The sequence below is a fragment of the Phascolarctos cinereus genome, unplaced genomic scaffold (assembly GCF_003287225.1).
Source record: "Phascolarctos cinereus isolate Bilbo 61053 unplaced genomic scaffold, phaCin_HiC Scaffold_4;HRSCAF=312, whole genome shotgun sequence".
Taxonomy (NCBI): domain Eukaryota; kingdom Metazoa; phylum Chordata; class Mammalia; order Diprotodontia; family Phascolarctidae; genus Phascolarctos; species Phascolarctos cinereus.
The window spans coordinates 143,320,861-143,333,637 of NW_027555847.1; the positions used below are offsets into that span (position 1 = coordinate 143,320,861).

General features: G+C 33.0%; 1 protein-coding gene across 2 annotated transcripts in view; it reads left to right on the forward strand.

The window, feature by feature from the left end:
• Positions 1-12,777, forward strand: part of CTNNAL1 (catenin alpha like 1) — a 100,737-nt gene that overhangs the window by 38,928 nt on the left and 49,032 nt on the right. For both annotated transcript variants that reach the window (XM_078152658.1, XM_020995689.2), the window contains exons 4-6: positions 433-552; positions 5,043-5,132; positions 5,623-5,793. In XM_078152658.1, coding sequence (XP_078008784.1) covers positions 433-552; positions 5,043-5,132; positions 5,623-5,793 — 381 coding nt within the window. The remainder of the gene's footprint in view (positions 1-432; positions 553-5,042; positions 5,133-5,622; positions 5,794-12,777) is intronic.

Genomic DNA, 12,777 nt, shown 5'->3' on the forward strand with positions numbered 1-12,777 from the left:
AGTGGGAGCTCATGGACTATAGTTTTAGTAATGCACACCCACATAGTACCATGAACCCAGGGTAATTCTCCAGGACACCTGACTGGTAAATGCAGGTTGGGGGTGGTGATGGAGGTATCCCTGGAGTGCTACATTGTAGGGTGACTCAAGTTGACTGTCTCAAAATGGAACTACCTTCTTTTTAAAGACTCCATAGACAGAGCTGACATTAAGTCAGCCAATCTCTGGAAGGGTCCTGTTTCCTGTCAGTTACATTTATCCAGAGGCCACAGCCCTAACATGTAATCAGTTTGTTTAGTAAACTTCTGGTTTGATCAAGAATTACCCTGATTTACTTCCTTTAAAAACATACTTTTAAAAAAAGTTAATCTTAGAGTTTTATAAGTAAATCTGATTACTATTAAGATTATAAAATTATGTTTTGTTTTATAGGTCCTTGCAACTATGGAACAACTGGAGAGTGTGAGGAGTTTTCAGGAGTTTGTGCAAATATTCAGTCAGTTTGGAAATGAAATGGTAGAGTTTGCACACCTAACTGGAGACAGACAAAATGTACGTATTTTCTAGGTCTTAGAAATTTATAGTAATAAAGCAAAATTTACAGTAAAAAAGCAAAATTTACTTTCATTTTCACGTGAATTTATGTTCTTTTCTAAGTGAATTATGTACCCAAACTTTATTGAAAGCCTTTATTTATATATGTCTTTGAGAAATGAGTCGGGATAAGGCAAATAAATAGCTGTGCTTTGTTTTTCCCATGGGAATGTGTAACAATTATGTGTATTATGTGTGTGTGTGTGTACATATATATATGTACACACACACACACACACACAAACTTTTTTAGTAAATAGTTGTTATGTACCCAGGCCAGTCCACAAAAGCCTGAAGAATGTTATCTAAAATAACATACATTTTAAATTTGTTCATTCATCTAGTATTTATTCAATAGAGGATTCATGTTTCAGGCAGAGATTGGATTAGACACGAGATTTGATCAATCAAACTCTAAGATTTGATGATTCTTTGAGTGCTTTTTATTATCATTTATAATAATAGCTAGCATTTATATAATGCTTATCTTATTTAATCTTCACAATAACTCTGGGAGGTAGATGTTATTATTATCCTCATTTTATAGATGAGAAAACTGAATCTGATAGAGGTGAAGTGACTGCCCAATTTTATGTTGTCATACAACTAGTGTTTGAGCCCTTAGGTCTTTTAGACTCCAGATCTGCTGGGCCACCTAGCTGCCTAGCATATAGTTTAGTTTTCAGTGAAAAGATTAATAATTAGACAGGAAAACAGCAAAAATCGAATGAGAAACAATTTTTATTGATGTTGACTATTCATACCAGAGGAACAGCAGGTGAGGGACTAGAGGTGCAAAATAAGGTATGTGTTTTCAGTGGTCACTATATTGAATTGTTTTACTTCGTATCCTTATTTGTTATGGAAGCAGGAAGTTAGAGGGTACTGATGGAGATTCAAAAAAATAGAAAGAAAAGGGCATCAGTGAAACATTATGAAAATACACATGAGAAAAGAAGGTTCAAAAAGACACAAACAGGAAAATTTTGTCACTATCATGTTAAATTTATTTTTTTTAAGATTCATTTTTTAAATAAAATTTTGAGTTCTAAATTTTCTCTCTCCCTCCTGCCTAAGCTGGTAAGCAATTTGGCATAGGTTGTATATGTGCAGTCATGTGAAACATATTTCCATATTAGTCATATCATGTTAAATTTAATAACTTGTTAAAAAAATCATATGGAACAGAAACTTTCATAGTTTGATATACAGTCCTCTTTTTTTGTTCTTCGCTGAAATGTTCCTACATATTGATTGTCAACATCACAAATAAAAAAGAGAATTTAAATTTAAAAAAAGATTATATATAGTTCAGTGGACATTCAGAAGGGGATTTCTGAGTCCTATTCAAAGAAATTCCCTATACCTATCAATCAGTACCATCAACTCAGGGAAATTAGGGGATGAGTAGGAGGGTAAAGAGAAAGAGAAGATGGGCAAAGCAGTATGCATCTGGATGCCCATGAGTTGGATTTTTCTAACCCAGGGAGTGCCTTCATAATTAAATCCACAATCTGTGAAGAAGGAACAGCTGGATGGCAGTGGAGAGAGTGCCAGGACTGGAGTCAGGAAGACTCACCTTCCTGAGTTCAAATCTGCCTTCAAACACTTATTAGCTGTGTGACCTGGGTCAAGTCACATAACCCTATTCTCAGACTCCTCAATCTGTAAAATGAGCTGAAGAAGGAAATGGCAAACCACTTTAGTATCTTTGCCCAGAAAATCCCAAATGGGGTCATGAAGAGTCAGACACGTCCAAAACAACTGTTCCCTCAGACCCGGAATGTTGTCCCTTTTTACCTCAGCTTCTTCGAATTCCTGGCTTCCTTCGTACTCAACTACTGCCACCTTTTATAGAAAAAACTTTTCTCAGTCTACCCCACCACACCCCCAGCTGCTAATGCTTTCCCCTTTAAGTTTACCTTGTAGCTATTATATGTATCTTGTGTGTGTACATATATATGTACCTATTATCTCCCTAATTATCTCCTTGAGAGCAGAGAATTTCTGCTATTTCTTTGCATTCTTGGTGTTTTAACAGAGTATCTGTCATATACTAAGTGTTTAGTAAATGCTTATTGATGGGATTGATTCATTTTGAACTGGTTGACTGACTGGGCCCAAATAAAAGTTGATAATGTTGCAATATCAACTTGGAGGGAGTGACCAGGAATAGCCTTGGACCTTGGGTTCTTCAGTATTTTTACCAGGATTTGGTTGAAAGTGTAGATGGCATGGTTGCCAAATTTGTACATGATATGGAACTTTGAGGAATAGGTACCACATTGGATGATTGATAGGAGGTACAAGCTAGAACTATGAGCCAATTTGAATAAGGTGAGAGATGGGCTTTGAGTTTTAGACTGGACCTGTGATTTCATTGGTATAAGAGATTCCCCATGAGGACACTCCCTGTACCACAGCAGATCAGCTCCTTCTTCACAACTCAGAGCCTGAGAGAATTGCCTTGGCCAACATCAAACAGCTGGTTTTTGTCTCAAGCAAGATTTGAACCCAGTTATTCACTGTGTCATGTTACCTCTATGGGTGAAAGTTAAGGTCAGAAATACCACTACTTGGTCTGTATCCCAGAGAGATCAAAGAAAAAGGAAAAGACACATATGCACAAAAATATTTATAGCAGTTCTTTTTATGGTGTCAAAGGATCAGAAATTGAGGATGTGCCCATCAATTGGAGAATGTCTGAACAAGTTGTAGTATATGATTGTGATAGAATACCATTGTGCTATAAGAAATGGTAAGCAAGCTTTTTTTCAGAAAGACCTGCAAAGGCTCATATGAACCAATGCGAAGTGAAATGAACAGAATTGGGAGAACATTGTACACAGTCACAACAATATTGAACAATGATCAACTCTGAATGACTTAGCTATTCTCAGCAGTACAATGATTCAAGATAATTCTAAAGAATTTATGATGAAAAATGCCATCCACCTCCAGAGAAAGAATGATACAGTCTAAATGAAGATCAGAGCATACTTTTAAAAATTTATCGTTTCTTGGGATTTTTTTGTCTGTGTTTTCTTTTGTAACGTGGCTAATATGGAAATTGTTTTGTGTGACTGCACATGTTTAATCTATATAAAATAGCTTTCCCAAGGAATGGGGAGGGAAGGGAGGGAGAGAATTTGGAACTTAAAATTTTAAAAAATGAATGTTAATAGTTTTTACATGTAATTAAGAAAAAAAGATAGAAAGTTAAGGCCAGGGAGAGAGAAGGTACTTGTAGTATAGGGAGGAGGAAACTTTCTACTCATTCAGGGCATTAGTTTCTGTGCACCATAGAGTCATAGAGTATTACCTGGGGTACAAAGGTTTAGTTACTTGCCCAGGGTTCAAATACCCAGCATTTGTCAGAGGTTGGACATGAACCCACATCTTCCTAGTTCCAAAGATAGTTAACTATCCACTACACCAGGATGCAAAACTGCTAATTAGACATTTTACATTTTACCCCATTTCTGTCCTGTCTCCTTCAAAATCAATGAGTTCTAGCAATCCAGGCTAAGGGTTTAGGGTCTTCTTGTTAGTAACTATCATTTCTGATACATAAATGGAATAAATATAAAGAAATTCATAGGAAAAATGTAAAGTTTTATATTTGAATGTAAAAAAACCAACTTCACAAATAAAGAATGGGCAAGTATGGCTAGGTGACAGTTTTGTGAAAAAGATCAGAAGGTTTCAGTGGACTGAAAATTCAATATGAGTCAACAGTGTTGCCTTTTGTTTATATGCCACAATTATTTCCCCTTAAAGCATTTCTCCCCACTAAACCTTCCCTTATAAAATAACAAAAATATTTAAGCAAATCCATCTGAAGTTACTGTTTCTGGCAGTTTTTACTAGGGTTGTCATTCCTTAGGCTGACCTTTCTCCTTAAAGGAGGAAGGTATGTGTCCTTATGAGTTTTCCAGGACTGAGATTATTCACCATAATTCATCCTAGTTTGAGTTCTTTAAGTAGTGTTGTAATTAAATGGCTCCCTGAAGGCTGGCCTGATAGTATTTTAACGTTTTTTCTATTTGGGAAATGCATTCCAGATTTCAGTCAGCTAACTTAAAAATAAGGCTTTGGGAATACAACCTTGTGATAATTTTCAAAAATTTGTATTTCTGTGTTTAATATGATTATACATGCATAGCCTATATCAATCAGATTGCTTGCTGTCTTGGGGAATGGGCAGGAGGGAAGGAGAAAAAAATTTGGAACTCAAAATCTTATAAAAGTGAGTGTTGAAAACTATCTTTACATGTATTTGGAAAAAATAAAATACTATTAAGTAGAAAAAAATAAAACAACTTTATATTTCCTTTAATGATGACATCTCTAAGTCCTTTTTCATTAGTGAAGAAGTTTTTCAGGTGTTAAATTTATTTCTGTTGTCATTCAAAAATGTTAGTAATTTCATTTTCATTCCATTTTAGGATTTGAAAGATGAAAAGAAAAAGGCAGAAATGGCAGCAGCTCGGGCAGTTCTTGAGAAGTGTACTATGATGCTTCTCACAGCTTCAAAAGTAAGATGAAAATTAGTGCTTTTAATGTTTCAGTATTGAGAACATAAAACACTGGTAGTTTACATCATTTTTTAACATCTTTTTAAAAAACTTTAAATTTTAAAATTTATTCCAAGAAATCTAAGACATGAAAAATGTAGGAAAGTTCTCATTCTACAGAACAATCCTTTGGGTTATACTGTGCAATTATAATTAGCCCCATTTTACAGATAAGGAAACTGGTAACTCATATTGTAAGTATCTGTGGGTGGATTTGAATACAAAACTCCTAACTCCAAGCCCTAGCTACTATACATGCTTATTCCTTACATACATATCTATTGGGCACCTGTTATGTACTGAATAAATGAGCTACTTACGTTGATGCTCTAATATTATTAATCCTTTAATTCCTCATATCACTACAGAGAGATTCATCAGTTACAGATTCATATATTCTTCTGCGTATTATATAAGCATTCACCTAAAAGAAGTTCACATTTTTTTAAAGACATGTCTTAGGCATCCTAATTGTGAATCAGCTCGTAAAAACAAAGGGGGAGTATTTCACCGAATGAAACTGGCTTTGGAACAAGTAATTGAAATTGTAACAGACTGTAGACCAAATGGAGAGAATGAAGTATCATCTATCAGTGTATATGCTGGCATAAAAGAACTTAAGGTAAGAATAAGAAATAAATAATTTTTTTCCATTCCCATTTTCTCTTACTAATGTCTATGGGTTTATGTTTTAGGACAGAAGCTTTACAAAGATAGGTAATGTCTGTGTTTTTAATTGACTACATTTTCACCTCTGGGTTCTCAGTAACATTTGGATTTCTCTCTTTGACCAAAAAGTTGTCCTCTTTCTATTTCTCTAATGCAGTGCATATGTAGGTATGTATATGGCTGCTGTTAGAGAAGAAGTAATTTTCTGCTTGAAGCCATTATTCCCATTATGTAACAATAGTTAGAACTTTTAGAATTTAGAACGTAGGCAAAGCAGTTCATTAATTGTTATGAGATAGTGAGCATGATCCATGGAACCCCCAACAGAGTGCCAGCTCCAGCTCTAGGACACTGTTGTATACTTTGAGGCTGTTGGTTTAAAAACTTGAAGATGACACAGTCCAGCTAGTGGTGATTAGGACATACTAAATTTAGACTTTTTTTAAAAAATTGGTTTATTATAGAAGATTGATTCATACTCAAGCTCTGTGCATTTATTTCCATAAATTTGTGATCTCAGTCATGTGAAAGCTACTCCTCCAGTGCAGATCAAATACAGGGCAGGTAACTTTTGTCCTTCAAAAGTTCTTGGTTTTGCATGAATACCATTGAAGCATGAAACCTATCTTTTGGTTATCTTTCTTTCATGATAAGTACATGATAAGCACACCTTCTTTTCTGTTCATATATCTTTCTGAAACCATCTTTTATGCTACTACTATTGCACAATTCTTTAGTATAAAAGATGTTATGGCCTCATTATGCACACATTGCAGGGTTTTCTACGTGAGATACATAATCACTCAAGAGTTTAATTATTGATGTGGGAAAAGCCAAGTAGATGATGAATTTCTCATATCTATACCAGTGGTCCTCAAACTTTTACATAGTGGTAGAACCCTTAAGTTTATTTCTTAAATTATAATGTATTTTATTTTTCTCAATCAGCAAAAATTTACCTTTTCTCTCTCCCCCACACTGGGAACTAAAGAAAAATGAAAGCCTCTGTTATAAATACATATAGTCAAGCAAAACATATTTCTGCACTGGCTATCTCGAAAATGCACACACATACACACACATATATGTGACACATTCTTTGTTCTGAGTCCTTTACCTCTACCAGGAGGTACATAGCATGATTCATTATTAGTACTATGAAATCATGGTTGGTCATTATCCTGATCAGAGTTATTTATTCTGTCAAAGTTATTTGTCTTCACTATATTATTGTCATTGTATAAATTATTCTTCTGGTTTTGTTAACTTCACTCTGTATTAGTTCATACCAGTATTCCCAGGTTTCTTTGAAACCACCCCCTTCATTAGTTCTTACAGCACCATGGTATTCTATCACATTCATATATCATACTTTGTTTAGCCATTCCCCAATTTATGGGCACTCCCTCAGATTCCCATTCTTTGCCACCTCAAAAAGAGCTAACAATATTTTTGTAAATCCTTAGTTAGAATTGCTTAAGAAAGACTAGTCTAGATTATAATATGCAATTGAATAGACAATCCATAGAATTGATCAGTACATACATTTTAGCCATTATAGATGAAACAGTGAGCTTGTCCTAGAATTAAACAGGAGGAAGAAAGACCTGGTTGTGCTGGGAGGTTTCATGGTACTTTTAATGATCCTAATCTTTTCCCTGAAACAATGGCCCATTTTACACCACCTTCATTTCTGAATGTTCTTTCTTTCCACCATTTTACCCCCATACAGTGCCATCCATCCTTTGTAGTAATGAAAAAAAGGGGTGGTGGTGTAAAAAGCACTAACGAGAATATTCTTTCTGACAGTGAACACAGTATTCCACACCCATACCCTTCCGCTCACCCCAACTCAACAAAGACAGGAAGGAATACATTTTTTATCTTTTCTACAGATCCAGTCATTCTAATTTGTAGCACTCAGTTTCTTTTTTTTTCTTTCCATTTACTTTAGTGTAGTCAGATCTATCTTTTTAAATAACAGTATTCTTTCAATAATGTTATGTACCTGAGAGTCATTATCTACCACAGTTTCCAAAGAATTAAAGTTGATGGATCACCCAAGAGCATTGGAAAGGCCCTGACATAATGCTTAATAAATGTTTATTCATTGGATGAGTGGATACCAGTTTATTCATTTAATGAAAAATAGGTAGAACAAGATAACTGGAACTGGTTGTCTCATGGCACACCCTTCTTGCTAAGTGGGTCTATTAAGGAAATCAAATTAGTTATCAAAAAAATAGAAGTGTTCAAAGTAAAGAAATAGATTGGAAAAATGAGCAAACAACAAAGAACCTGACCACAAAAAGCTACTATGGTCGCAGGGAAAATTAAGACACAAACCCAGAAGAAGACAATAATGTGAAAACAGCTACAACCAAAGTCTCAAAGAAAAATGCAAATTGAACCCAAACCCAATAAGAATTCCTGAAAGCATTAAAGAAAGAAATAGGAGTGGTAGAGGAAAATATGGGAAAAGAAATGACAAGAATGGAAGAAAATTATGAAAAGATAATTAACAGCTTGGTAAAAAAAGCACAAAGATATTAAAGAAAATGTCACCTTAAAAAACAGAATTGGCCAAATGGTAAAAGAGGCACAAAAATTCACTGAAGAAAAGAACTTCTTAAAAAGCAGAATTAGCTAAATGAAAAAAACAAGGTTATAAAATCTTGCCAAAGAAAAAATTCCTTAAAAATTAGAATGGGGCAAGTGGAAGCTAATGACTCCAAGAGATGTTCAAGAAACAATCAAACAAAATCAAAAGATGAAAAAATGGAAGAAAATGTGAATTATCTCATCAGAAAAACAACTGATCTGAAAAATAGATGGAGGAAAGGCATTTCAAGAATTATTGGGAAAAAAAAAGAGAGAATTATTAGACTACCTGAAAGCCACAAGCAAAAAAAGAGCCTAAACATCATCTTTCAAGAAATTATCAATTAAACACCAAATTAGAAATGCTAAAAATTAAAGGTGAGATTAATAAAATTGAATGTAATAAAGCCATTGAATTACTGAATAAAACTAGAAGTTGGTTTTATGAAAAAAAAATAATAAAATAGATTAACCGTTGGTTAATATGATCAAAGAAAGGGAAGAAAATCAAATTACTAGTTTCAAAAATGAAAAGGGTGAATATATCACTAATGAAGATTAAAATCAAAGCAATTATTAGGAGTTATTTTGCCCAGTTATATACCAATAAATTTTAACAATTTAAGTGAAATGGAAGAATATTTGCAAAAATATAAATGCCTAGACCAGAGGTTCCCAAACATATTTGGCCTACCCCTCCCTTTGCAAAAAAAAAAATTGCTCAGCACCCCCCTGGAAATTTACTTTCTTTACCTAACAGTTTTTTTGAAATTTGCATCATTTCTAAAATGTGTAAAATATTTTAATGATTCATCTTAAATTTAATAATTTATTATAAATGTGTGACATTTTTCCAGCATTGAAATTTTGCTGATGCAGTATTGCATCATGTAACCATATAGTCACTACAACTTTAACTCTGTTACACAACAGATGAAGCATGTATGAATGTTTTTTCAAAATTTTCTTTTATCTTCTTCTTTACTTATGCTTCCACTATCCCCTTGTTTTCATTCAATGCCCCCCAATTGCACCTGAGGCTACTACCACCACCACCCCACCCTAACTCCTCACCCCCAGTTGTTCCAGCACCCCCCAGGGGGTGGTCTCACTCACTTTGGGACTAATAGAAGAGGAAATAGAATGTCTAAAAAAACCTATTTTAAAAAAGAAATTGAACAGACCCTAAATAAGTGTACTAAGAAAAAAGCATCAGAACCAGAAAAATTTACAAGTGAATTCTACCAAACATTTAAAGATCAACTAATTCCAATATTAAATAAATTGTTTGGAATCATAGACAAAGGAAAAGTTCTTCCAAACTCTTTTTATGAAACAAATATGGTGCTGACAGCTAAACCAGAAAGAGGAAAAAACAGAGAAACAAAATTATAGACCAGTTTCATTAATGAATATGGATGCAAACATTCTAAATAAAATACTAACCAAGAGATTACAATAATATATCACAAAGATTATACATTACGTCCAAGTGGGATTTATATCAGGAGTGCAGGGTTGGTTTAGCATAAGGAAAACTATTAACATAGTTCATTACATCAATGACAAAAGTAACAAAAATCATGATTATATCAATAGATGCAAAAAAGGCTTTTAACAAAATACAATGTTCATTCCTATTTTTAAAAAAAAAACATACTTCAAAGCATAGGTGTAAATGGATTTTTCCTAAAAATGAGAAGCATCTACCTAAAGCCATCAGCGAGTATTATTTATAATTATTGGTAAAATTGGTAAAAGAAGCACAAAAATATTAAAGAAAATAACACCTTAAAAAACAGAATTGGCCAAATGGTAAAAGAGGCACAAAAATTCACTGAAGAAAAGAACTTAAAAAGCAGAATTAGCTAAATGAAAAAAAAAATAGTTACAAAATCTTGCCAAGAAAAAATTCCTTTAAAATTAATTATATATTATTATTTAATGTATATTAATATATTAATAATATATTAATATAAATTAATTATATATTATTATTTAATGTATATTAATATATTAATAATATATTAATATAATATATTACTAAATTAATATGTTGATATATAAGTTATAATAGGGATAAGTTAGAAGCCTTCCCAGTAAGACCGGGAATAAAACAAGGATGCCCATCATCATCAATATTATTTAATATTGTATTAGAAATGCTAGCAATAGCAAGAAGAGAAGAAAAAGAAATTGAAGGAATCAGAATAGGCAATAAGGTAATAAAACTATCTTTTTGCAGATGATAGGATGATATACTTGAAAATCCTAGAGATTCAACTAAATAATTTTAGCAAAGTAACAGGATATGAAAGAAACCTACATCATCATTTCTGTATATCACTAACAAAATGCTGCAAGAAGACATAGTAAAAGATACCTCATTTAAAATAACTGAGGGACAGCTAGGTGGTACAATGGGTAGAGCTCTGGCCTTGGAGTCAGGAGGACCTGAGTTCAAATATGACCTCAGATACTTGACCCTTACTAGCTGTGTGACCCTGGGCAAGTCACTTAATCCCGATTGCCTCACAAAAATTAATTAATTAATTATTTAATTAATTTAATTAAATAACTGTAGAATATATAAAATATCTGGGGGTATACTTGCCAAGATAAAACCCAGAAACTAAATGAGCATAATTATTAAACACTTTTTATGCAAATATAGTCAGATTTAAATAATCAGAAAAATATTAATTATTCATGGGTAGACAGAGCCAATATAATAAAAATGACAATTCTGCCTAAACTAATCTACTTATTCAATGCTGTCCCAACTAAATTACCAAAAAATTATTTTATTGGGCTAGAAGAAAATAATAATAAAATTCATCTGGAAGAATAAAGGCCAAGAATATCAAAAAAAGAATGAAAAAAATGTAAAGGAAGGAAGCTTAGCAATACCAGATCTCAAACTATATTGTAAGACAGTAATTATCAAAACCATCTGGTACTGGCTAAGAATTAGAAAGGTGGATCAGTAGAACAGAATAGACATACTGCATGGTAGTAGATGATTATAGTAACCTTGTGTTTGACAAATTTTAAGATTTGAGTTTTGGGGATAGGAATACATTATTTGGTTAAAAATTTTTTGGGAAACTGGAAAACAATCTGGCAGAAATTGAGCATAGACCAATATCTTACACCATTTACAAGATAAGGTCAAAATAGAAATATGACCTAGATATAAAGGGAGATATCATAAGAAAACTAGAACATGGAACACATTACCTATCAGACTTATGGATAAGAGAAGAATTTATGAATAAACAAGAAATAGAGAGGATTGTGAGATGTGAAGTGGATAATTTTGATTACATTAAATTTAAAAGAGTTTGTACAAATAAAACAAATGTAGCTAAGATTGGGGGGGGAAAGCAGAAAATGGGGGAGGGGGAAATTTCATAGACAGTTTCTTGGATAAAGGTCTTATATCTCAAATATATAGAGAACTTTGTAAAATTTATAAGAATATGAGTCATTCCCCAGCTGATAAATGGTAAAGGATATGAACAGACAATTTTTGATGAAGAATTAAAAACTATAGTCTTATGAAAAAATGCTCTAAATTCATTATTGAACAGAAAAATGGAAATTAAAGCAACTTTGAGATATCATTGCACACCTATCAGATTGGCTAAAATGATAGAAGGGGAAAATAACAAGTGTGGGAGATGATGTGGAAAAATTAGTACATTAGTACACTATTGGTGGGATTGTGAACTGATCTATCCATTTTAGAGAGCAATCTGGAATTATGCCCAAGGAGTTATAAAACTGTGTATCCTTTGACCCAGCAATATCACTATTAGGTTTGTCTCTCAAGAGATCAGGAAAAAAGGGTTAAAAACCTATGTGTTCTAAACTGTTTATAGCAGCTCTCCTTGAGGTAGCAAAGAACTAAAAACTGAGGGGAGGCCAATCAGGTGGGGACTAGTTAAACAAGTTGTGGTATATGATTGTGTTGGAATACTAATGTTCTGTAAGAATTGATGAGCAGATTGATTTTAGAAAAACATAAAAATATTTGCATGAAATATTGAAAAGTTAAATGAGCAGAAACAAGAGAATGTTGTATAGTGTAACATCAATATTATTTGAAGAATAATTTTAAACAACCAAGTTATTCTGAGTATTATACTCAAATCAACTACAAAGGACCTGTGAAGGAAGATGCAATCCACCTCCAGAGAAAGAATTGATAGCATAGTAGTATGCATAGTATAGTTTTACATATATATTTTCCCTATTTTTTCATTTTTTATAGTTTTGTTTAGTTTTACACACACACACACACACACACACACACACACACACACACACACAC